Source organism: Manis javanica, chromosome 12 (assembly GCF_040802235.1).
Source record: "Manis javanica isolate MJ-LG chromosome 12, MJ_LKY, whole genome shotgun sequence".
Lineage (NCBI taxonomy): Eukaryota > Metazoa > Chordata > Mammalia > Pholidota > Manidae > Manis > Manis javanica.
In genome coordinates, this window is record NC_133167.1 from 63237854 (window position 1) to 63262514 (window position 24661).

The 24661-nt window shown below is 33.8% G+C and overlaps 1 protein-coding gene across 1 annotated transcript in view; it reads left to right on the forward strand.

Annotated features, from left to right (window-relative positions):
- The window catches only part of TLK1 (tousled like kinase 1), a 192191-nt gene that overhangs the window by 87789 nt on the left and 79741 nt on the right, over window positions 1-24661 (forward strand). Inside the window, exon 3 of the mRNA XM_037022905.2 lies at window positions 7323-7394. Coding sequence (XP_036878800.1) covers window positions 7323-7394 — 72 coding nt within the window. The remainder of the gene's footprint in view (window positions 1-7322; window positions 7395-24661) is intronic.

Below are 24661 nucleotides of genomic sequence, written 5' to 3' on the forward strand. Positions count from 1 at the left end.
GCCATACATATACTGTAACTTGATATATGACAAAAGAGACACTGCAGTGCAGTGGGGAAAGGGTGGTGTTTTATAATAGATGATGATGGATCATGTGTGGGGAAAATGACTCAACTCTCTTACCATTGTACAAGAGTCAGTTCCAGGTGATTTTCACATCTAAATATGAAAGATAAAACAATAAAGCTCTAATAAGAATAATGACAGATTTCATAAATGGGTCATAAAAAACACTAACCATAAAGGAAAACATTTGATAAATGTAACTGTGTTCAAGAGTTACCAATATGAGTGAAAAGGCAAGTCCTAGAAGATTCAGACCCAGAATACATAAAGAACTCTTACAAATCAAGAAGGAAAAAAAACACATTTCATGGTTGGAGTTTCAAAGGCCAAATTGTTTTACCAGGCCTCTAATGAAAATTAGGAGAACCATGTCTCAGTTCTTCCAACCCTACATTCATTCTTCACAGAAGCCATCCTTCTCACCTTGCAGCTTTTTATTATGTTATATATGTTTTGTTTATTTACATCTGTATTTCTGAGTAAAATTATTATAGTTTTCTTTTTCAGTTTTAGATATTTTATTGACATTCTGTTATAGAAGATGTGGTTAACTCTGAAGTGATTCAACCCTCTCCGCTTACAGAAAACTCACACTTCCTCAATCCCATCCCAGTTTAGATAGATCACAATTTTTGGTTGGATCATTATTTCATTGTTTATATTATAACTATTTAAATTTTATTCATAGCCAGGAGATTCCATGATTACATTTCTTTTATACAACTTTTTGTTTCCCTGTAGTCAATACGTCAATAGTTCTTTAGTTTTTGTTTTTTTTTAAGTTTTTTTAGTATTCACTATAAATATCTGCATGCTTCACAGCAGGGGTGTGTGAATCTCATTATTTTCAAATAGAAATGATTTCTTCCTTTTTTTAAATTTTCTTTTAGACATCCCCCTGAAATCTTTCATTCTTCTGTTCTTATCTAGGCTGGTTGCTCTCTGTTTCTCCTGGATGCCTGTCGTCCCGAAGTCTCTTTTCCTGATCATGGGAATTTCTTTTGTCTGTCCTGTGTTTGAGCTCCTGTTTTTTGTATGCCACATCTTTCTCTTTCTTCATTTATTCCTTTGTTTTGGTGAAGTATATTGTCTAGTCACTTCATGAGGAAAGGACCATGTGTAGTCAAATTTTTGAGACCTTGCATATTCTCTTCCTCCCACTTGGTTGTTAATCACTTCATCAGCATTTTGAAGGCATTGTTCATTGCTTTCCAGCTTCCAATATTATTGCTGAGCCCTCCAATGCCATTTTGATTTTTGATCCTATGTAAGTAACCTGTTTAATTCTTCTCTAGGAGCCTTTAGGATTTTCTCTTTAATCCCTGGCATTTAAAATTTTTTATTATAATGTCCTTGAACCAGTGTGCTTGGTTCAAACTGTGTCCTGATCTGGAAACACATGCTATCTAGTTCTAGAAAAGTTTCTTAAATTATTTCTTGGATAAATTTCAGCTCCTTGATTTTCTTTCTCTTTTCTAGAACTCTCATTTGGATCATTCTCCTGAATGGATTGTCTAAGTTGCTTTTTAAATTTTCTGAGTCTCTTTCTGGGAAGATTTCTTCAACTTTATCTTTGAATCCATCCTTTTTTTTTTCCCTTTCATTTCAACTATCATATTTTTAACTTCCAGAATTTTTTTTTTTGGTAGTGCTGGTTCTCTAAATGTTTCATTTTTATGTTTGCTGTTATTAGGATATCAGTAATAATTTTATTTTTGTGTGAAGTTTTTTTTTTCCTCCCTGGGTTGTCTCTATTTCTTATGGGTTTCTTTTTATTTTTTGTTTCAATTTCTTCAGATATGTGGTGATATTGGGCTTTGTTTATATCTTTGCAGAAGGCATTGATACACTTATTGGAAGCTTGTGCGACTAGGCAGGGCTTATTGATTGATGGGTTTTGCGGTAGGATGATTTGGCTGGATCATTTTTCTGAGAGATTTTTGATTCTAGGTGTCTATAAGTCTTGTCATGGTCTGTTTTCCTAGAAAGAAATCCTGCTGTCTCCTACCTGCAGAGTATAAGTTTGGGTAACTTTCTAGAACTGAACACAGGAGGGGAACTAAGAATCTCTTCATTTAATGTGCAGACTTGCACTTACTACTGTCTATTTCCTCAATTGTGCCTTATGTGCCTCAGTCCAAAATTCTCCTGACTAACCAGAATTCTCCTGACTAACCAGAATTCTCCTGACTAACCATTTCCAGAATTTATATCTGCCATCTAATATTTATGATGACAAACTAGCAGTCAGCCATATCCTTTTTTGTTCTCATGTATGTAATACATTCTCTTTCTCTGGATGCTTTCAAGATTTTTCTTCCTTCTTAAAAATTTTAATGAATTTTTTATTGAGGTATAATTGACATATAGTATTATGTTAGTTTCAGGTATACAATATAGTGATTCATATTTCTTTATATTGCAAAATGATCACCACAATAAGTTTAGTTAGTAACACCTGTCACCATACATAGTTGCAGGTTTTTTTCTTCTAATGAGAACTTTTAAGATTTATTCTGTCAGCAACTTTCAAATTTCAAATATGTAATTTGTGTATTATTAACAGTAGTTGCCATGCAGTACAGTACATCCCCATGACTTTTTTAGTTTATAATGGAATGTATGTTTTGACTCCTCTTACCCCCATTTTACCCACCCCACATCCCTGCATCTGACAACCACTAGTCTATTCTCTATGTCTCTGAGCTCAGTTTTTTATTTTTTATTTTGTTTTGCTTTGTTTTAAATTCCACAATAAGTGAGATCATACAGTATTTATCTTACTTCACATAGCATAATGCTCTCAAGGTCTGTCCATATTGCCATAAATGGCAACAATTCCTTTTTTATGGCTGAATAATACTCGTGTGTGTGTGTGTGTGTGTGTGTGTGTGTGTCTCCCATGTCTTCTTTATCAATGGATGGATGCTTAGGTTGCTTCCATGTCTTGGCTATTATAAATAATGCAGTGAAGCTGGGGGTGCAATTATCTTTTCAAATTAGTGTTTACACTTTCTTAGGATAAATTACCTGGAAGTGAAATTGCTGGATCACATAGTAGTTGTATTTTAAATTTTTTGAGGAACCTCCATACTGTTCCATACTGGCTGTACCAATTTACATTCCCACCAACAGTGCATGAGGATTCCCTTTCTTCCATATCCTTGACAGCCCTTGCTATTTCTAGTCTTTTATTTCTTATCTTTTCAACAGTAGCCAGTCTGACAGGTGTGAGGTGATATTTCACTGTGGTAAGATAATTTTTTCTTTATTTTTGATTTTCAACAGTTTGACTGTGGTGTACGTAAGTACGGTTTTCTTTGTATTTATCCTGCTTGGGGAAACAGCTTTAATGTGTAAATTTATGTCTTTAACCAAATTTTGGGATTTTTCTGGCTGTTATTTCTCAAATATTTTTCTGTTCTTTTTTCTCCTGTGACTCCAAATATATGTATGGCAGACTGTTAATAGTGTCCAACAGACAACTATTGTTCAGTATTTTTCTATTCTTTAGTGTGAATAATTTCTTTTGACCTATCTTTAGTATTTTCTTCATTCTGCTGTTAAGCCTATCCATTGAATTTTTTATTTTAGAAATGATATTTCAGTTTTGTAATTTCCATTTTTTAGCTCTTTTTATATTTTTGTTTGTTGAAATTTCCAATTCATTCATTTCTTATAAATATATTTTTCTTTGTCATCTTGAGCATACTTATAATAGCTGCTTTAAGATCATTGCTAATTTCCAATATCTCAGTTATTTGTGGTTGGCCTCTATTGCTCGTCTTTTCTTTTGAGTGTGGGTCATATTTTCTTATTTCTTCATATGCTTAGAAATTCTATATTATGTTCTGCACACTGTGAATAATACATTATAATAACTGGGATTTTCTGTATTTTTCTGGAGAGTGTTGATTTTTTGTTCATTTCTTGTATTAGCAAGCAACTAAGTTGGCTGGACTAAAATCTAAACTGTGTATCCCTCCCAGTGGGTGGCAGCTGACATCTGTGTTCAGTTGTTTTAGCCTTATCTGGACTGGTTAGGGTCTGTTGCGCTCTTACATATATCAGTGACCAGCTAGAGACATGGGTACAGTTAATATGCGGAATTTGGAACTCTGTCTTTGTGGTTCTTTATTTTCCAGTGTATTCTTTCTCCTTTCTACCTGCTGTGGTATTTGGAAACGCTAGTTATTCAAGCCAGTAAGACTACATGTTTTGACCCAGATTTTGGCAGTGGTCTGTAGTCTTCCCTCAGTCAAAATACGTCAGAACAGGAAACCCACCCAAATCTATTCCCTTCTTTCAAATTCTGTTTCCTTTCAGATTCAGCCTGCTTTCAGTTGCTCAAGTGTCTTCAGGTATTTGTTATTTATATCTTTCCAGAATTTATTTATATATGGGAATGTTGTTTTGATAGGAGGTGTTTTGTTATTACATGTGGCAGAATCAGTATTTTGTTTTATATTTTGTTTTAAATGGTAAAAGTAATAAAATGAATTGAAATCAAATCAACTACAAGGTTTTTATTTACACCTTATCTTCTTTCTTCTATACCAAGAATTGTGATTCTCAAGGACATAAAGCAGATGATAGAATTAGAGTATAAGATATTTATTTATTTACTTCTATAGTTCACACACATAGCAATCTCAAAATAACAATTCTTGTATTACCACAATGACTAAAGTGACTACTGGTTAGAAATTTTTTTGCTTGTGCTTTCCATAAACGTCCATCTCCCAATTTTTAAAAAACTTTGTATGCATTTAGCCATTGAAATTTATACTCTTTCTTCATTTATTCTTCATCAAGTAAATAATATTATTGCTTGTTATCAGTTCTTAGGTTATAACTAACTGTTCATTTTGGTTGGGGATTTTTCTCTAGGTTGTTTTGGAAAAAACTCATGGTAGCAATATTTTCTGATTTCTGGCATTTTGATAACAGTTCATCTGTTTCTTCTGTGTTAAAAATCAATTTTACTCAATATAAAACACTTTATTCACATTTTTTTCTCTTGAATATCTTAAAAATGTTACTGCATTTTCTTCTAGCACAAAGAGTTGCCTTTGAAAAATTGATGTTGGTCTTCTGGGTTGATATTCTTACTTGTACATCATGCTCTTTTAGTTAGTTTCATTTCATTCTTTTTTTTTTTTCAATTCTCAAGTTTTCTTGAATTATAGTTTTGACTGTTTATTTTCTTAGGGTAGTGTACCCGAATCTTGGATCTTTGTTGATTTCTCTCAGATCCTTTTTATCTCTTCATTTCTTTTGATTTCAAAAAGTGTTCCTCCTTTTTACCTTCTACTTTTCTTGAAGCATTATGTGTTGAGTTTATTTTCTCTTGGGTTCATTCAGGCTTAATCTTCATTTTTGAAACTTTTATTTCCTTCCTCTGATGCTTTCCTGAGTACTGTTATATTATTTCTGAGTTTTCATAATCAGAATTTTGTTGTTCTTTCATGTCTTGAGTCATTTTTACAATGTGTTTTAGCTTAATTTAAAACAGTAGGTCAACAATTTTCACCTATTTTATGGGTATGTTTTCCTTGTGTATGCTTTTATTATCAAGATGTTGTTCTGTATCTTACTCCCCCTTTTTTTCACCCTTCTAACTTCATGGGAATGACCTACATCATTTTCTGTTGCTTACTCTGTCATGATTTAGGATGCTTTGCTTATTGAACTCCCTTTGCTGTTGTTTTTCCGCAGTCTTCAAAAGTGTGGCATTTACCTTCTGAGATTTCTAGGCTTTGCTTCTTTCCCCACTTTTATCTGGATATGCTGTTTATTTTCATAGTACCTGTTGTGCTCAATTTTGATTCCACACCCACTAGTTTGTCTTTATTGTGATATCTTTAGTGAAGGATCAGTTTTAAGACATAATAGAGGTTAGATTGCTCCAATTTGTTCAGATTTCATAGACCCCTTGGATTTAGTAACTGGAAAAGTGCAGAAACCCTTTCTATTATAGCTTCTGTTTGGGGAAACTCTTTTCTCAGATCTGTCAGATACCCTGTTCCCTTCTGCTTGCTCTCATATACCATGAAGGTCCTGTGGTTGTTTGTGATTTTGTCTCCACTTGGTATTTTAGGGAAATTCATGGAGATTCTTTACCACCCGGTTTTGTTGTAAATATTGTCAGTAGGTTTGGTTGGGGTTTATATTTTTATGTGGAGATTTATTGATGCTCAAAAATGTTGCCACTCCCTCCATTGTCCCAGAATATTTATATTTATATTTATCTTGGTTGTTGTTCATGGTGTTGTTTCAAGTTTGATAATCTTGCCCTAATTGGATTATAAATTCCTACAAATAGTGGTTGAATCTTAATTCAGTTTGAGTGCTGTTTTGTGTTGAAAACAGCCTTTGCAGTGTCCCACATAGTATTGAAACATGTATGCAATGGCTCAGTCATCAGTTTGGAAATTAGTTTAAGGGTATTATAGGCCAACTAGCAACATTTTAATAGGATTAGCAGCTGCCCTTATAAATCGAAGGGAAACAGGGATATCAGCTGGCTTGCCTTTACATGAAGTTCGTTCCTGCATCATCTTTGATATATATGCCATAGCCTATCATCTTTTGGTCTAAACATTCCTGGAAGACATTGATCTAATGTTCTGATGGTCCAAAAAAGTCAACAAAATAGTAAGCATTATAGGAAAATATTGGAAACATAGCAGAATGAATGATAGCTCTTTTGTGTATATCACAGTTTTAAAATATTGTAAAGATAGTTTTATACTTGAGTGAAGCAATTAAAAGAGTCAATATGGTAAACGATTTTCTTCAAAGACTAAGGCAAAACAACCAACCAGCCGACCAGTTTGTCTAGTTCGTTAATATAAAGAGAGGCAAAGGGGTGTGGATGGAATATGATGGAATTTAGATTGTGAAAGGAATTAACAAGCACGAATAATACTTCCAGTTAAAGGAAGCATTCATTTTTGTACATTAGGTAGTAATTTTAGGTTCTTACTATCTTAGCAATAGCTCAGTTTCTTTGCTCTGGAATTTGGTATTCTAAAACAATCAGGTAACAGAAGTCAGTTCCTAAAACACTGCAGAATTTTATTGACTTGATAAAACTTTCCAAGATAAAGTGTTAAGAAGTTGATACTTTACTGCAACTTGCTTCTTTAAAAGAATTATACTTTAATTTCACCTATGAAAATAGATTATTTTCTTTGTAATATGTTTCATTTTAAATTGTGCCTAAACTTTACCTTTTTAAAAATTTTTAACAGGCCTCAACAAATAATGAAAGCTCTAATCACAGTTTTGGAAGCTTGGGATCTTTAAGTGACAAAGAATCAGAGGTAAGTAACTTCATTTTAAATATGGTGCTACTGAAGTAAAAGCTGGAATCACAATGTTTTGTTTTTTTTTTAATAGGTTTTTGTCCCTCATCAATCCTTGTGCCAAAGGTTAATAGTTTTTAGGTTTCTTGTAAGAGAATTTTATTTTACCTTATGAAACACAGTATTTAGACTGAAGACTGTATTTGTCTTTAGAAAGAAAGTATAGTTGCTTTGGTTATGTATCTGAACTATATGTTAGTGGTATAGATGTTACTAATCAAAGACAATTAGCCATTTATAACTCTAGGAGATAAAGGTGGTTTTTTGAAGTATGTTGTTTCATAGTTTTCGATTATGTCTTATACTTCCCTCTTAGTTTGGTCCTGAGTAAGGTTTTATTTCTGAGACAACTGATGAACATTTTTTTCTCCTTTTGAAATTTCTTGTGGAATTTTGTGCTGTTGGTTTTCACTTTGCATATTTTTAAAGTATCTGAAAAATCCCTCCCCTTCCACTCACTACTGACTCCACTAAGAAAATACATGGGATTTTGTAAGTAGGTATTTGGATCCATGGTATATTGTTCACACTGAGTGTGATATACTTGATGGCAACTTTTAAAAATGTGAAGACAGGAAGTTCTTTGGGTTTTGGCATTCACTTGTTACTGCAATTTCACTTTTAGTGGATATAGCCTGTTATATTTCGTCTTCTCAAATCATAGAGTTCTGTCACTTACTTGTAAAGTAAAACACTTTTGTGCGTGTATGTGTACGTGTATGTGTTTTTCCTGTCAGTGTTGACTTATTTCCACTTGATCCATTTTAGACTTCTTTCTACTTGGGCTAGTGTAGATATACATCACCTTGATAATACCAATAGGTCCTTAGCACTCAGTAAGTCTTAGCCTTTTGGTTTTGGTGTTCAGTGGAAACGGAATATCAAAGATGGCATCTTTTTTTTAAACCTGTGTTATTGAAAGCGTCTAGGAATCTCTGGTTAGACAGTTCTTTGCAGGCACCCTGACACTCTAGGGGAGTGTGGCATAGGGCTCTCACTCATCAGGCTTTCCCTTCCACAGAGACAACTGGCAGGCAGCTGAAAGGACTGTGCAAGTGACGGGACTTTATCTGCAGTAGGTTCCCTTGAGGTAAGCGTTAGTAGCCCCTGTAGCAACAGATTATCACAGTTCAGTTTTTTTTTGTTTTTCAAATTAACACACTTACACTAAGTCCTTAAAATTTACAGGTTTAGACCTAGTCAAAGTACAATTTTTCAAGACTACATCAAGAATGTTTTCACTTATTTCCTGGACTTTGGAACATTTGATATTTTCACAGATTTGGGTCTCTAGTAATTTCACATGCCTCCTCTTTCATAGGCTTTTACATTGTTTTAAAGCAGTAAAATAATTGGATATTTCCCTTTTCTGCTCACCAAATCTGGTGTGTTTAATAGATTTTTTTCATAGCAAAACAGTATAAGTTAGATCACCTGTTGTGGTTAAAATTTTCTGTGTGTGTTTTTATAGCTATCCTAATGTAAGTTGTAGGTGCAGTATTTAAATTCTTTGAAAAGAATCAGTCTATCTGAAAATACCACTTCCCTTTAAAGAATTCCAAGGATCACTTTTGGCTATATATTTAGTTAAAAAAAAATTTTTTTAAAGACCATAATGGCATTTGCAGTGCAATACAATTTGGTTAACCACTGGATGGACCTAGCTTTATTTGTATAGAAATTTTGAGATTAGGGGCAGCAATAGAAAATCTAAAACATCTTTTTGCTTTTGCTGTTCTGTGTTCTATATCTGCAATTTTTACAAAATAATTCTGAAGTCAAGAGGCACAATATTTTGGAAATGACTACAGGTTATATATACATTTTCCTTAAGATTTGAAGATGCAAAAAAATTTTTTTTTGTCTTTTTCCATTTAAGAAGCTTTTTAACTGAAATTTTCCCAGGTTTTGTTTCTGTATTGTATACTTTAATTAATACCATTGGAGTGAAATTTCATGCACAATCAAAATACAGATATTCATTGGTCATTAAGTTGTTGAGAATAAACTACTGTAGAAGTACTTTTTTCCCCAGTATACCTTGTAGTTAGGTTTATGTAGTATTCCGTTGTCTTCTGATGTCATTTTATTCTTTTGGTGACCCACTCCTTGATCCATTACATTTTTATAAGTAATAGTTTGTTTTTATGAACAATAGTACTGAAAGGTTTAAAGAAAAACAAGACTTCTCTACCACCTTCTCCTACTCACCCCACTCTATATTCTTTGAACTCTCCTTCCTCAGGTTTATTTCCATATTTTAATGTAAATAATATGCATATCTTGCTATATTGGTTCATCAATTTAACATCTGTTGAATCCCTCTAAGTATTTATGCAGCTTTTAGCTTACTAATACCCTCTTTCCCTACACTTTTTGTCCTCTTACCCAATTCTTTTTTCAAACGTTCAGGACCCTCCTGTTTTCTTCTGTCCTTTAACTATTAAAACTGAAGAGCATCTGATATTCACTCTTAGATTGATTAAATATACTGCCCCTGAAATTTTTCATCTCAGTTTATATATGAATTAGCCTTTTATTTCTAAATGCAGAATTGTAGAACAAAAAGGTTTTTTCCTTTTGTTAATGAAATTGCCTAGTAGGCAAGAAGCTGTTGGTCTTGTTTTGCTTTATTTTTACATCATTCTAGGTTTATTCAGTAGATTCCAAAAATTCACTGTCTTCAGTAAGCATTTATTACCAATTTATTATTCTACAGCCTCTGTGCCCAAGCCAGAGAATAAATATAAAGATATATCATAGAATACAATCTCTTCACATGAGATCAGTGTAGGACAAACAGACTGCTTCACAAACAGTTTGTGCTATGCTATAATAGTTGCAACACAGGGTACTATGGGAGCAAGGAGCAACGAACCCCTGATTGCATATACCTGCATGGGAGAGGAGAGGAAAGAGAAGAGGAATCTTCCTTCAAAGAAGACGTGATAACTGAGTTGTTAGGAAAGGCTTTGAGTTCATCTCAGAGGACAAGGACAAAGTAGGAGAAGAAGCCATGCAGAGAGATTAGGATATGCTTTTGCTCTGGTGTGGAAGCACAGCAAGTAGCTGTGTTCAAGAGGTATGGCAGCGATTCTCAACCCCAACTGTACTTTAGATCACTCAAGGCGCTTAATAAAATACCAAGCTGCCTAGGTGATTCAGCTGGTTTACAGACTTCTGCAACAGGGACAATATGCAAAAATGGTGACAGGCAGGGATCAGGGTTTGAAAGCCCTTGTATTTCATAGAAAGGAATTTGGTCTTTTATCTAGGTGATAGAGTGCCATTGAAGCAGGGTGAAACAAAAGACAAAGGGGTGATGAAGAAAGGTTCCCCAGGTGGCAATGTAGGAGGGAGGTGGATAGGTAGTAAGAAGTAAAAGAGGGGAGAATGAAGGAGGAGAATAATGGGTAGAATTAAATGTCATAGATGCCAATTAAGATAATGACTGTAAAAAGTGACTAAGAATTTGTCACTTAGGCTTAGTTTCAGTAGGCTAATGGTAGCAAGGTAACAGTTTGAAATCAATTAAGGAGCAATTGGAAAGTGAAGATACAATGACAGCAAATACTGACTACTCTTGGCAGAATCTTGACTATGAAGGAAAGGAGACAGTATCCAGAATCTAGTAGGCTTGACATATTATTTGTTAGGGAAAGGGTCATAGAGCTGTGATGGGACATGGGAAGTGATGTAGAGAGAAGAGAAAAGAACCAAAACTAATTATAAATGTGAATGCTGTGATGCAGACACTGGGTGGGCAGCGTAGTCATGGACAGGATTGATTAGGAACATTCTTTCCTCTGATGGTTGAACCTCCATACCTAATAATCTTTCTCCTATTTCACAGTGAAAATTGAACTTATCAGCTGAAGAAAAGAATCATAAGTGGGTTGTGGATGTGAGAAGAATGGTAAAAATTTTATGAGAGGAAGAGAGAAGGGAATTTATAGTGGGGGAGAGGTATCACCCATCCTTCATTTCAATGTTTAGAATGTCTGAAGGGGTTAGAAACATGATCTATGTGCCTTAGCTGCTGGCTACAAGTGTTTCATGAGGATAAGGAGCCCGTGTTGCTTGATTATCAATGTTGTCCAAGCTTCAGAGCCTGCCGCGAACCACCTACTTACAGTTCTCCTTGCAGGACCCCTCCCTGTCTAAACGCAAGACCTTCTCTACTTTCTCTAAATTCTTTACAGTTGTTCCCATCCTAACTTGCCCCAAGATGCTAAGCTTATTTATTATATGTGTTGTAGCTCATTGGAATTTATAATGAATATTAATACCATAACCATCCTTCCTCCCTACCTCTCCTTTTGGGATGTCTTAGAATATATTTCTTTGCATTATTTTATTTCTTACTGAGGTTGGGGTATTTGTGACAATATAAATATAATTGAATTGCGTCATCTTTAGTAATGTTATAGAAGCACATTTAAGTCTTTACATATGTGTTCACATAAAACATACTACATAATGTTGTAAAATAGACACATCAGAGTACTCCATTTCTGTCTCAATTGGATCTTTAATATTTATCTTTTATAATACTTCTATATCACAGTTGAACGATTTAAAATATATATCTCTGCAGAACCAGAGTTTTTTTCCTCTTCCTCCTGGATAATTATCAGTTCTTCAACCTGTTGTCCACTGTCACTGAATTACTGTTTTTTTTTTAATCCAAGTGCATGTGGGGATTTTTGAGTTATTTAAAGATTTTAGGATATAGTTATATGGAAGCTGGGACAGTTGTTGCACCTGGACATTTAAACTCAGATCCACTTTCAAAATTGTAATGATTCTAGTGAAGGAAGAAAGTAATACAGATATGGTGCCTTGATTGTCTTAGTTTACATCTAATGTTGATTAACGAAGGCCATTTTATAAAAAGAGATCTGCTTAGCTTTCTCATTTGGATTATGTCTCCAGAATCAGTCTTAGAACTTAAATCAGATTTTTTCCTACTCATTCCAGTTGAGAGGATGTTGTTAAAGGCGCTTGGAAGCATTAATGATTTGTTTTGTTCTTTTAAAAGGATTTTTAAAGGGCATGTTGTGTGTGATTTCCTATTTTCTTATTTTTGAGGAAGTAGAAATTAAGAGCACTAGGGAATCAGACTTAAACTAGCTTGAAACTGACTTTAGAAGAGCATTATTTCCATTTCTAGAATAGTAATACTGTTTACAGAGTCTTTTAATAGGTTTTATTAAATGTAAAATCACTTTTTTTAAAGAAGGTATTTGAAAATTTTATATGCATAAACAATAAATTGATTACAGGGTTGTCTTCTGATACTAGTAGGTTGCCTATATTAGGAGAGTGATATCAACATTTCCTGTTTTCAACTTGTTTTATATACATAACCATTTCTACTTCTTTTTTGCCTTCCAACTGTTTAGCTTGAATGTTTCATCAGTGAACGCTTAGGTACCCTAGATTTATCATCAGTTATGATTCTATTTAAAAATAGAGGTAATACTGGTCTTAAATTTTAGGTTTTAGATTGATTTTTTTTTTTTAAAGATACAAAAGTTTTACTTATCTATATGTATTTTTCAGAACCTGGACAAATCTGTTTTTTATTTTTATTAAGGTATTATTGATATAAATTCTTACGAAGTTTTCACATGAAAAAACAATGTGGTTACTACATTCACCCATGTTATCTAGTCCCCTCCAGTATCCCATTGCAGTCACTGTCCATCAGTGTAGTAAGATGCCACAGAGTCACTATTTGCCTTCTCTGTGATACACTGTCTTCCCCGTGATCCCCCCCACACCATGTGTACTAATCATAATACTCCTCAATCCTCTTCTTCCTCCCTCCCCATCCACCCCTCCCCTTTGTAACCGCTAGTCTGTTCTTAGAGTCTGTGAGTCTGTTGCTGTTTTGTTCCTTCAGTTTTGCTTCATTGTTATACTCTACAAATGAGGGAAATCATTTGGTACTTGTTTTTCTCCGCCTGGCTTATTTCACTGAGCATAATATCCTCCAGCTCCATCCATGTTGTTGCAAATGGTAGGATTTGTTTCTTCCTTACGGCTGAATAGTATTCCATTGTGTATATGTACCACATCTTCTTTATCCATTCATCTACTGATGGACACTTAGGTTGCTTCCATATCTTGGCTATTGTAAATAGTGCTGCAATAAACATAGGGGTGCATATGTCTTTTTGAATCTGAGAACTTGTTTTCTTTGGGTAAATTCTTAGGAGTAAAACTCCCAGATCAAATGGTATTTCTATTTTAAGTTTTTAGAAGAACTTCCATATTGCTTTCCACAATGGTTGAACTAGTTTACATTGCCACCAGCAGTGTAGGAGGGTTGCCTTTCTCTGCATCCTCACCAGCATTTGTTGTTCTTAGTCTTTTTGATCTTGGCCATCCTTACTGGTATAAGCTGATATCTCATTGTGGTTTCAATTTGCATTTCCCTGATGGTTAGTGATGTGGAGCACCTTTTCATGTGCCTGTTGGATATCTGAATTTCTTCTTTGGAGAAGTGTCTGTTCATATCCTCTGCCAATTTTTTAATCAGGTTGTTTGCTTTTTGGGTATTGAGACATGTGAATTCTTTATATATTTTGGATGTTAACCCCTTGTTTGATATGTTGCTTACAAATATATTCTCCCATACTGTAGGATGCCTTTTTGTTCTGCTGATGGTGTCCTTTGCTGTACAGAAGCTTTTTAGGTTGATGGAGCCCCACTTGTTCATTTTTGCTTTTGTTCCCTTGGGCGAGGAGATGTGTTCAGGAAAAGGTTGCTCATGCTTATATTCAGGAGAGTTTTGCCTATGTTGTCTTCTAAGAGTTTTATGGTTTCATGACTTACATTCAGGTCTTTGATCCATTTAGAGTTTACTTTTGTGTATGGGGTTAGACAATAATCCAGTTTCATTCTCTTGCATGTAGCTGTCCAGTTTTGCCAACACCAGTTGAAGAGGCTGTTATTTCCCCACTGTATATCCATGGCTCCTTTATCATATATTAATTGACCATATATGCTTGGGTTTTTATCTGGGCTCTCTGTTCTGTTCCATTGGTCTATGGTTCTGTTCTTGTCCCAGTACGAAATTGTCTTGATTACTGTGACTTTGTGGTAGAGCTTGAAGTTGGGGAGTGTAATTCCCCCTGCTTCATTCTTCCTTCTCAGGATTGCTTTGGCTATTTGGGGTCTTTTGTGGTTCCATATGAATTTTAGAACTATTTCCTCTAGTTCATTGAAGAATGCTGTTGATATTTTGATAGGGATTGCATTGAATCTGTAGATTGCTTTAGGCAGGATAGCCATTTTGATAATATTCTTCATATCCCTGAGCATGGCATGTGTTCCCGTTTGTTGGTATCTTCTTTAATTTCTCTCATGAGTGTCTTGTAGTTTTCAGGGTAGAGGTCTTTCACTTCATTGGTTAGGTTTATTCCTAGGTATTTTATTCTTTTTCATCCAACTATGAATGGAATTGTTTTCCTGATTTGTCTTTCTGCTAGTTTATCATTAGTATATAGGAAAGCAACAGATTTCTGTGTATTAATTTTGGGTCCTGCAACTTTGTTGAATTCAGATATTAGATCTAGTAGTTTTGGAGCGGATTGTTTAGGGTTTTTTATACAATATCATATCATCTGCAAACAGGGACAATTTGACTTCTTCCTTGCCAATCTGGATGCCTTTTATTTCTTTGTATTGTCTCATTGCCATGGTGAGAACCTCCAGAACTATGTTGAATAAAAGTGGAGAGAGTGGGCATCCTTGTCTTGTTCCCGATCTTAAAGGAAAGGCTTTCAGCTTCTCACTGTTAAGTATGATGTTGGCTGTGGGTTTGTCATATATGGCCTTTATTATGTTGAGGTAGCTGCCCTCTATACCCATTTTGCTGAGAGTTTTTAGCATGAATGGATGTTGAATTTTGTAAAGTGCTTTTTCAGCGTCTATGGAAATGATCATGTGGTTTTGTCGTTTTTGTTGATGCGGTGGATGATGTTGATGGATTTTCTAATACTATTTTTGTACTATTCTTGCATCCTTGGAATAAATCCTACTTGATCATGTCCTTTTTGTTGATGTGGTGGGTAATGTTGATGGATTTTCTAATAGTATTTCTTGTACTATTCTTGCATACCTGGAATAAATCCTACTTGATCATCATGTATAATCTTCTTGAAGTATTTTTGAATTCAGTTTGCTGCTATTCTGTTGAGAATTTTTGCATCTATATTCATCAGGATATTGGTCTCTAATTTTCTTTTTTAGTGCTGTCTTTGCCTGGTTTTGGTATTAGAGTGATGCTTGCCTCATAGAATGAGTTTGAGAGTATTCCCTCTGCTTCTCCTTTTTAGAAAACTTCTAAGGAGGATGGTCATTAGGTCTTCAGTGAATGTTTGTTAATCTGGGAAGCTTTTTAAAAGTAGAAGTAGCCAGACTCCCTGCTTGGTAATTCTATTATACTCTGTGTAGATAATCTTTCAGTTTTTTTTACAAATCTTGAAATGATGATTCTGTGTTTATTTAGCAAGCAAATACCTGTTAAATGTTTCCCTTTAGTGTGGGTGGCTGTTTGTTTTTAGAGTAAAGAAAGCTCTAAGCTTATTGATGCAAACAAGACTAGAAGAGAAAAATGCCAGGTCATTTTAGGAGTAATGACATAGTTTAAAGTGGAACTTAGTTTATTGCTTGACCATAGTAGTTGTTCAAGAAATATATGTTGAATAATAAATTTAAATTAACATAATTTTAGTTATAGCATGCTATACAGGTATTTTTTGTGTCAACTACAAATGTTTTTAATGTATTCATCAAAGCAAGGTTTCTCATACTTAACATTACTGACATTTGGTGCCAGGTAATTCTTGGGCAAGGGGAGAGCTGTCCTATGTAATGTAAGATGTTTAGCAGCATCTCTGCCTAACATATTAGGTATCTGTAGGCCACCCACCTTCAACCCCTGCTGTGGCAACCAAAAATATTTCGCCAATATCCTCTGAAGGTGAAGGCAAATCTCTCTCCTTGAGAACCATTTCATTAGTGGAGAAGAGAACAATAATGCTTTAGCATGTTACCTATGGAGGTAGACTACAACTCTTTTAAGGTAAACCTCTCTAAGTATGGAAACAGAAACCCAGAGAGGTTAATTAATTTGCTTACAGATAGGAAGTTCACAGAGTCAAAATTTTTATTCCAAAGTGTCTTATTTTCAAGTGGTACTCTCACTTACTATGCTATGCTCTCTCTGTATAGCTAAGATAGTTTATAACTTGGTAGTTAGATAAATGACCCTCCTTAATCTTTTTTTATGGTATTCTCTTTTTGAAATACTTTGATTAAGATTATTTGTAGTAATCATCAAATTTGCCAATCCAGGAAATGCCTGGACTAACAGCATTTCACAAATGTTTTATCTGATAAACATGACTTTTAGACTGGACTTCAAGGCTATTCAGCACAAGTTGACATTACTGAGAAATTTGGTTTCAGTATCTACACTGTACTAGAGTTTTTTAATTATTAGATATATTTTATATCAGCAAGAAACATAGTGATTATTTATTAATTTTCTTTAAGATTCTCATTTTCCAAAATAACTGAGTAACCATGACAACCTGGTAGACCCCTTATACTCTCATGAGTTTTTTGCTGTATGTCGCAATTTTGATATTTATTCTTAAAGGAAAATTATGTAAAGAAGAAGTTCTTGATTTTAGAGAATCTTGAAAGTGCAGTTTGCAAGAGATACATGACATTGTTATATTTATCAGTTGATGAGCATTTTAAATCCTGATGATAAGTCAGCATCACTATTGGAACTTTTTAGAAATAACGATTCCTTTGGTCTCTCTCCAGAGGTGATTAAATTGGGAATGAGGAACTCCAGCATGAACTCTAAATAAAAGCTTTTTAAGTGATTATGGTGTATAGTCAGCTTTAAGAATCAGTGCTAATAAATGAAAGAACAGTTTATTTTCAAAAATAAACATCCACTTATGATAAAAACTCTCAACAAAGTGGATATAGAAGTAACATACCTCAACATAATAAAGGCTGTATATGACATATCCAGAGCTAACATCAGACTCATTGGTGAATAGCTGGAAACGTTTCCTCTAAGATCAGGATGCCTTGACATGACAGGGATGCCCACTCTTGCCACTTCTATTCAACATAGTGTAGAAAGTCCTAGCCGCAACAGTTAGGCAAAAAAAGAAACAAAAGCCATCCATATTATAAAGGAAAAAGTCAAACTGTTACTATTTGCAGATGACATTGTACTATATATTAAAAAATCCTAAAGACTCCCCCCAAAAACTATTAGAACAAGTAAATGAATTCAGTAAAGTCACAGGATGCAAAATTAACATATAGAAATTGGTTGTATTTCTATACACTAATAATAAGCTTCAGAAAGAGAAATTTACAATCCCATTTACAGTTGCATCAAAAAGAATAAAACACCTAGGAATAGATCTAACCAAAGAGGTGAAAGACATGTACTCTGAAAACTATAAGACATTGATCAAAGAAATTGAAGATGGTATAAATAAATGGAAAGATATACTGTGCTCATGGATTAGAAGAATTAATATTGTTAAAATGTCCATACTACCCAAAGCAATCGACAGATTCCACCCAATCCCCATCCAGATACCAATGGCAGTTTCACAGAACTAGAAAAAAGAATCCTACAATTTGTATGGAACCACAGAAGACCCTGAATAACTGAAGCAGTCCTGAGAAAGAAGAATAAAGCTGGAGGCATCATGCTCCCTAATTTCAGTCCATATTAAAAAGCTATAGTAATCAAAACAGTATAGTAGTAGGATAAAAACAGACACACAGATCAAGGGAATATAATAGAGGGCCCAGAAATAAGCCCATATATATATGTGGTCAATTAATCTGTAACAAAGGAGGCAAGAACACACAATGGGAAAAAGACAGTCTCTTCATTAAATGGTATTGGGGAAACTGGACAGTTACAGGCAAAACAATGAAACTGAATTCTATCTTATATCATATATCATATATAATAATAAATGAAAAATGGATCAAAGACTTGAATGCAATAATTGAAACTATAAAACTTCTAGAAGAAAACATAGGTCATAAGCTCTTTCATATCAGTCTTAGCAATATTTTTTTTTTTGGCACCAATTTCTCAGGCACTAGCAACAAAAGGTAAAATAAGCAAATGAGCCTCAGCAAGCTAAAAGGCTTCTTTGCGCAGTGAGGAAAACCATCAACAGAACAAAAAGGCAACCTACTGAATGGGAGAAGATATTTGTAAATCATACATCTGATAAGGGGTTAATATCCAAAATATATAAAGGACTTATAAACTTCACATCAAAAAAATAAACAACCTAGTTTAAAAAATGGGTAGAGGACTTGAATAGACATTTTTCCAGAGAAGACATACAGATGGCCAACAGGTGCATGAAAAGATGCTCAAGATTGCTCATCAGGGAAATGCAAATCAAAATGAGGTAACACCTCACACCAGTTAGAATAGCTAATATCAAAAAAGAAAAAATAATGCATGTTGGCAAGAGTGTAGAGAAAGGGAATCCATGTATACTCTTGGTAGGAATGTAAATTTGTTCAGCCACTATGGAAAACAGTATAGAGGTTCCTCAAAAATTAAAAATAGAGCTACCATACTATCCAGCAGTTCATTTCTGGGTATTCATCCAAAGAAGACAAAAACACCCCTCTGAAGACATTGCACCCTATGTCCATTGCAGCATTGTTTAAAATAGCCAAGATACGGAAGCAACTCAAGTATCCATCAGTGGATGAATGAATACAGAAGATGTGATTTATATATGCAATGGAATAGTACTCAGCCATGAAGAAGAAAGAAGTTTTGCTATTTGCAAGAACATGGATTGACCTAGAAAGTATTATGCTAAGCAGAATAAGTCGAACAGAGAAAGAAATACTGTATGACTTCACTTATATGTAGAATCTAAAAAAGCAGAACAGATTCAAAGATGTAGGAAACAAACTTGGTTACCAGAGTTGGGAATATTTGGGGCCCAGTGAAATAGGTGAAGGTGATTAAGAGGGTACAGACTTTGAGTTACAGAATAAATAAGTCTTGGGGTTGTAATGAAGCATTGGCAGTGTTGTCAGTAATATTGTAATAACTTTGTATGGTGACAGATGATAGTAGACTTATCGTGATATTATTTCATAATGTATCAAAATTTGAAATAACTATGATGCACACCTAAAACCATAGTAATACTTCAGTAAAACAAAACAAAATGAAAAATCACCTTTTTTTTTCAGGTTATAAATGTAGTGTTGCTATAGAAAAAAACAACAATAAATGAAATACCACTTTTTAAAATAGACATCATGTAGACATGTTAAAAGATTGGTTGACATTCTCATACAGTGTTACTGTAAGTATAGACTGATACCATCTTTGAAAGTGCAGTTTGGCAATATCTTTAAAATTTTAAACATATTCTGTGATATATCATTTACACTTAAAATTGTCTGTTTCAAAGAAATGATTGTATAAGGACCTATGGATTCATGTTCAAGGAAATATCTATAAGGATATTTCATAGGAGTATGTTACTCCATCATGAGTGTCAAAGTGGGAGAAAAGTTGTGAAATCACTGTTCTAAATTTTACTATTATAAGTACTCTCAAAATGCCAACATTTCCACAATAAGTTTTGTTGAAAATTTGCTTTTTCCCTCCAGCTGTTGCTCTATATGGCTGTTTTATTCTGACTGTATGGTTTGAAAACGACGTACATGATCACATGAATAGAAGGAAAGTCCAACTTGATCTAAATGTATAGTGAATAAAGCCTTAAAGGGAAAGGCAGGGAAGGGAAATGACAAGAAATATTTACGCTACATGAATGATAAGAAAATGGTGAGCAGAACTGTATTTCATCAATATTGAAGACAGTATACTTTTTTTAAATGTGTGTGAATACAAATTAAAATGGGTTCAGGTAATAGAAGCTTAAAAATCACTCTATGAGGATTGCAGGTAAGATAGTTTTTAAAAAGTGAGAGTAAGATTGCTTATTACGTTTCTTTAGGTACCAATAAGAGTTGTGGATGGTGTATATTTGTGAAGGGAGTAAAAGTCCTTCAGGCTTTTAAAAATATTGTGAGCTTGTACACAGTTTAGTTGGGTGGTTCCCAGTTTTGTCTTACTGACTCTCTACCGCCTTAGATATTGCATATTATACAATAATAAAGGCAATACAGCAGAAAATAGGCTACACCCAAAATTGCTGATGTGGATTGGATTTGCATTAAACAGCAAGGAAATGCTCTTATTTTGTGGTAGGATCCCAAAATGTTCAGACATAAACTTTACTAAATATTGAAATCAGCAATATAGCAAGAGATCTTCTTTTAGGTGTCAAAGATACAAGCAAACATTTCCTGATCGTAGTTTCTTGATATTAAAGTTTGACTCCAGGGCCGAGACAGACTGAATTTCAAGGCATGCCAGCTCAAAATCAGCTTTGAGTTAAGGTGCACATATTTCATGATAGGTTTTATCTAAATGTAAATTGGATACAAAGCAGCAAGGAAGTTTTCATAACAGAATTTCAGTTTTCTTATAGTACATTATTCTAACCTAATTTTTATAGCAAAACGTTGGAAGAAACAGTATGTTGTACATTTGATATTTTTCATAAAATGTCTATTTTACATTGACTATTTTTATAAGGCTGTAGATTTTCCTTTCTAGTTTAGTGCTGTTTTGATATATGCCATTAAAATAATAGATTTCTCTAGCATTTCCCTGTCTCACATTTAGTTAACAAATTTTGCCTAGAAATGTGGATAAAAGTTGAACGTTGTTATTACTAGCTGCAGACAAAAGATTTGTCATGCCATTTATTCAAAGTATAGTGACTTTGAATTTGATACCTGAGTAAACTGTATGAATCATGAGAATAGCCAGTGTGTTATATATTTGAAATAATCTTTAGCTAAATGAATTGAACAGAAAAATTTCATTCTGGCAAGTTTGTGGGTTGAATACTTTGTGAAGATATTCTAAAATATGAGAGTAACTTTTCTTTCTGTTTTAGATTATTTTCTCATTTAACAAAGAAATTACATATCTCTGTCTATTAATTATAGTAATTTTATTAGAAATGATGATATCTGACTTTTTTTGTTGTTGTCTGTTCATTCATTCTTCCTAAGGTAGAGGTGAAGAATAAAATTTAATATCTGCTCTTCTTCTGTTGATGTTATAATATCTTCTTACATACTGTTACAATTTCTATAAGACACTTATGCTGATAATTTTAAATATCTCTCTAGAAGCATGCATGTAGAGGGTTATCTGTTTTCATGAAATAATCCGTATTGATTTTATCACCCTCCATTCTGTGACAGTGTTAAGATTCTTGCTTTCTTATATTCTAACTTTCATCAGGAAAAAAATTTTACTTTTATTTTAAGATAAGTCAAGGAGCCACATGTATACATATGAAAATGTTTAATAATCATTGGATTAAAATTCCAAATGAAATTGGAGCATTAGTTTAATTATATCACTATCACCTCTTGAGTCTTGTAGATTTATCTTTGCTTTTTGAACATACTTTCAACTGCTAGAAAATACTGTGCAAATTCACACTAATGTCTTAGAACAGATAAATGCCAGTCATCTTTCAGGCTTTAGTCTGATTAGATTAACATTTCCAAAGCTAAATTGATGTTCAAAGAATACTAATCTCTTTCTTGCATCATTTTCTCCTAACCACTGTCCCATTATATATTGGAGTTGTTTGACTTTTTATCATTACTGTAGTGCTCCATCTTTACTCTAAAGCCAAATTATACTACTTTGCCTTCCATGTAATCCTTCCTTACTGTGGTCAGTTATAGTGCAATAACTGAGAAAAAATAGAGAACAAAAGAAAGAAATGACAGCATTAGCAAGAGCAAGAAGCTTGAAATGTTCTACATAAAATTCTAGATACATGCAAATTTTATACATTATGCAAATACAAAGGTGGCCTGGTTGATGTCCTTGGATTTTCTAGGAAATCATTGGTCAGCATGAGTGGTTTTTCAAACCTTTTTTAAGCCATTGAACACTTAATGCAAAATAAGTCTAATACGGAATCTCAATATTAAAATAAGAGATGCTTTGTTTGAAGGGACAGGAGTGGAGGTGGGAAAGGATGTGTCTGGTAGGCTAGAACCTTAGCTCAGCCACTGTTCCTTCCATTCCTTTCCTTCCCCTTTAATAACTTTCAAGGCACAACCTCCTCTTCCTTAAGGTATCTCTGCAGTACATTTTAAAAACTACAAATAGTATTCTGAACATTTCCTCAGTGATGAGCTGTTTTAGGTATTAACTATTTGGTTAATTTCTGTATATCCTTAATCTCCAAGGTTCTAAATCCCCAAATAAATCCATATACAAATTAGCGAGTCAGGAGAATTGGCCACTATAGACTTCATTGAGAGTTTCTGTTTTGTTTAATATGGGTGTTGCTCAGATTATTTAAATTTAAAACCAAAATACTATTTAATACACATTTACCTGAGGATTAGTGATGTAATATTTAGGGCCTAGACTGTAGTTTTTATAGCTTGTAGTAGAGAAAAGAGTTGAATGGTACCTTAAAGAGGAAATGTCACTTATTTTTCAAGCCCTGCAAGTTATTTGTAAACTATTAGGAAGCTGCTAATCATTTAACAGGTGACACATTATTAAAGTTTTGAAACACAAGTGCACAGATAATTTGGAGTAAAAGAAGGATAGCTGTTCAGATAAGAGAATGGCTTAAGTGGGTGCTTACTGCCATTTATAGATCATATACTGTATTCCAGATGCTGTACTAAGTGTGTTTCTGGCATGTTTTTCATGTAATCCCCACAATTCTCCTATGCTGTATTATTACCACATTTAAAATTAATGAGAAAATTGAGTCTTGGGTTAAGAAGCATGTTGTCATTACAGTAAATGGCCCAGAATTTGATTCTAAGTCTCTTTCTTTGGAGACCCATGGTACATTTTTTTAAGGAAATTATGGTTTGTTTGGGGCAAAAGAACAACCCTAAAATAATCTGTGGGTGAGAGTGAGGTCAAAGTTCAACACCAGATAGTCATAGTAGGACATGGGTGAAAAGTACTGAGGTTCATTGGAGGAAACTAGACACACCGGGTGTGTTTGTAATTGATACATTTACTTCACAGGCTGATTTACGTGTAGCTAGGTTTCCTGTTTTTCTCATCTTTGTTCAACTTTCAGTTTTTATTACCCATTTGCAACTTCTTAACCCATATTATTTGTCTATACATTATAGTTTTAAAGTTAATTTTAGTCCTATCATCCTTTTTTCCCCTCCTTCCTGAGGTAAAACTTTTTTTTCTTTACTACAGTTATGCATATGGGTTTCTTGTTTTTTTGTTTTTTTTTAACAATATGACATTTCCCCCAAAGGACTGTTCCATTTCCCTAGTTCCAGGAAAATTTAAATTTAGGGAAGTCTTGCCTCAGAGAAAAAAAGTTTTTGTGTAATCTAGGTCTTAAAAAAGAAAATCTTAAATATCTTAAAGTGTATGCTCTAGTGAAATATTTAATGACTCTTATTCCAAATAAGTTTGAGAATCTCCACATACTGTATCTTTCCATCCCGTCCCCCTTTTGGAGCTAGCCAGTGAACATTAGCATTTGTTCTTAGCAATGGTTCTTAGAAGCTTTGTGATAAATAAATTGAACTTTGTTCACCCCAGTTGAATCACCCAACTATTCCTGCTACTTAAACTTTATCCTCTCAATCTGTCATTGGTCCAGTGTTCCTTGGAATATACTTTAGAAAATGATATGAAAATTTACACTATGTTTTCTTTGGTTTTCTAGATGGATAATGTTGTTTCCAGTATAACTTGCAGAATTATATTATTTCCATATGAATTTTTGTTGCTTATTCAAAATAGCTATTTAGGATTTCAGGTGGATTTCAGATGGGATCCTGCCATGCTTAGCATACATTAGTTATAATATTAAACAGTTCTGAAGAAAACATTACTTTCTTGCCTTAAAAATTTTTTTAATATCGTTTAAGTTGGGAATTATATGAATACACTATTATTTGGGAATCCACTTTTAAGATGGATTTTAGGGTTCTTTATAAAAATGTTAACTTGAAATTTTTAATTTGGTGATGTTTTTATTCTGAGGAATATAAAAGATTGGTTATTGTTT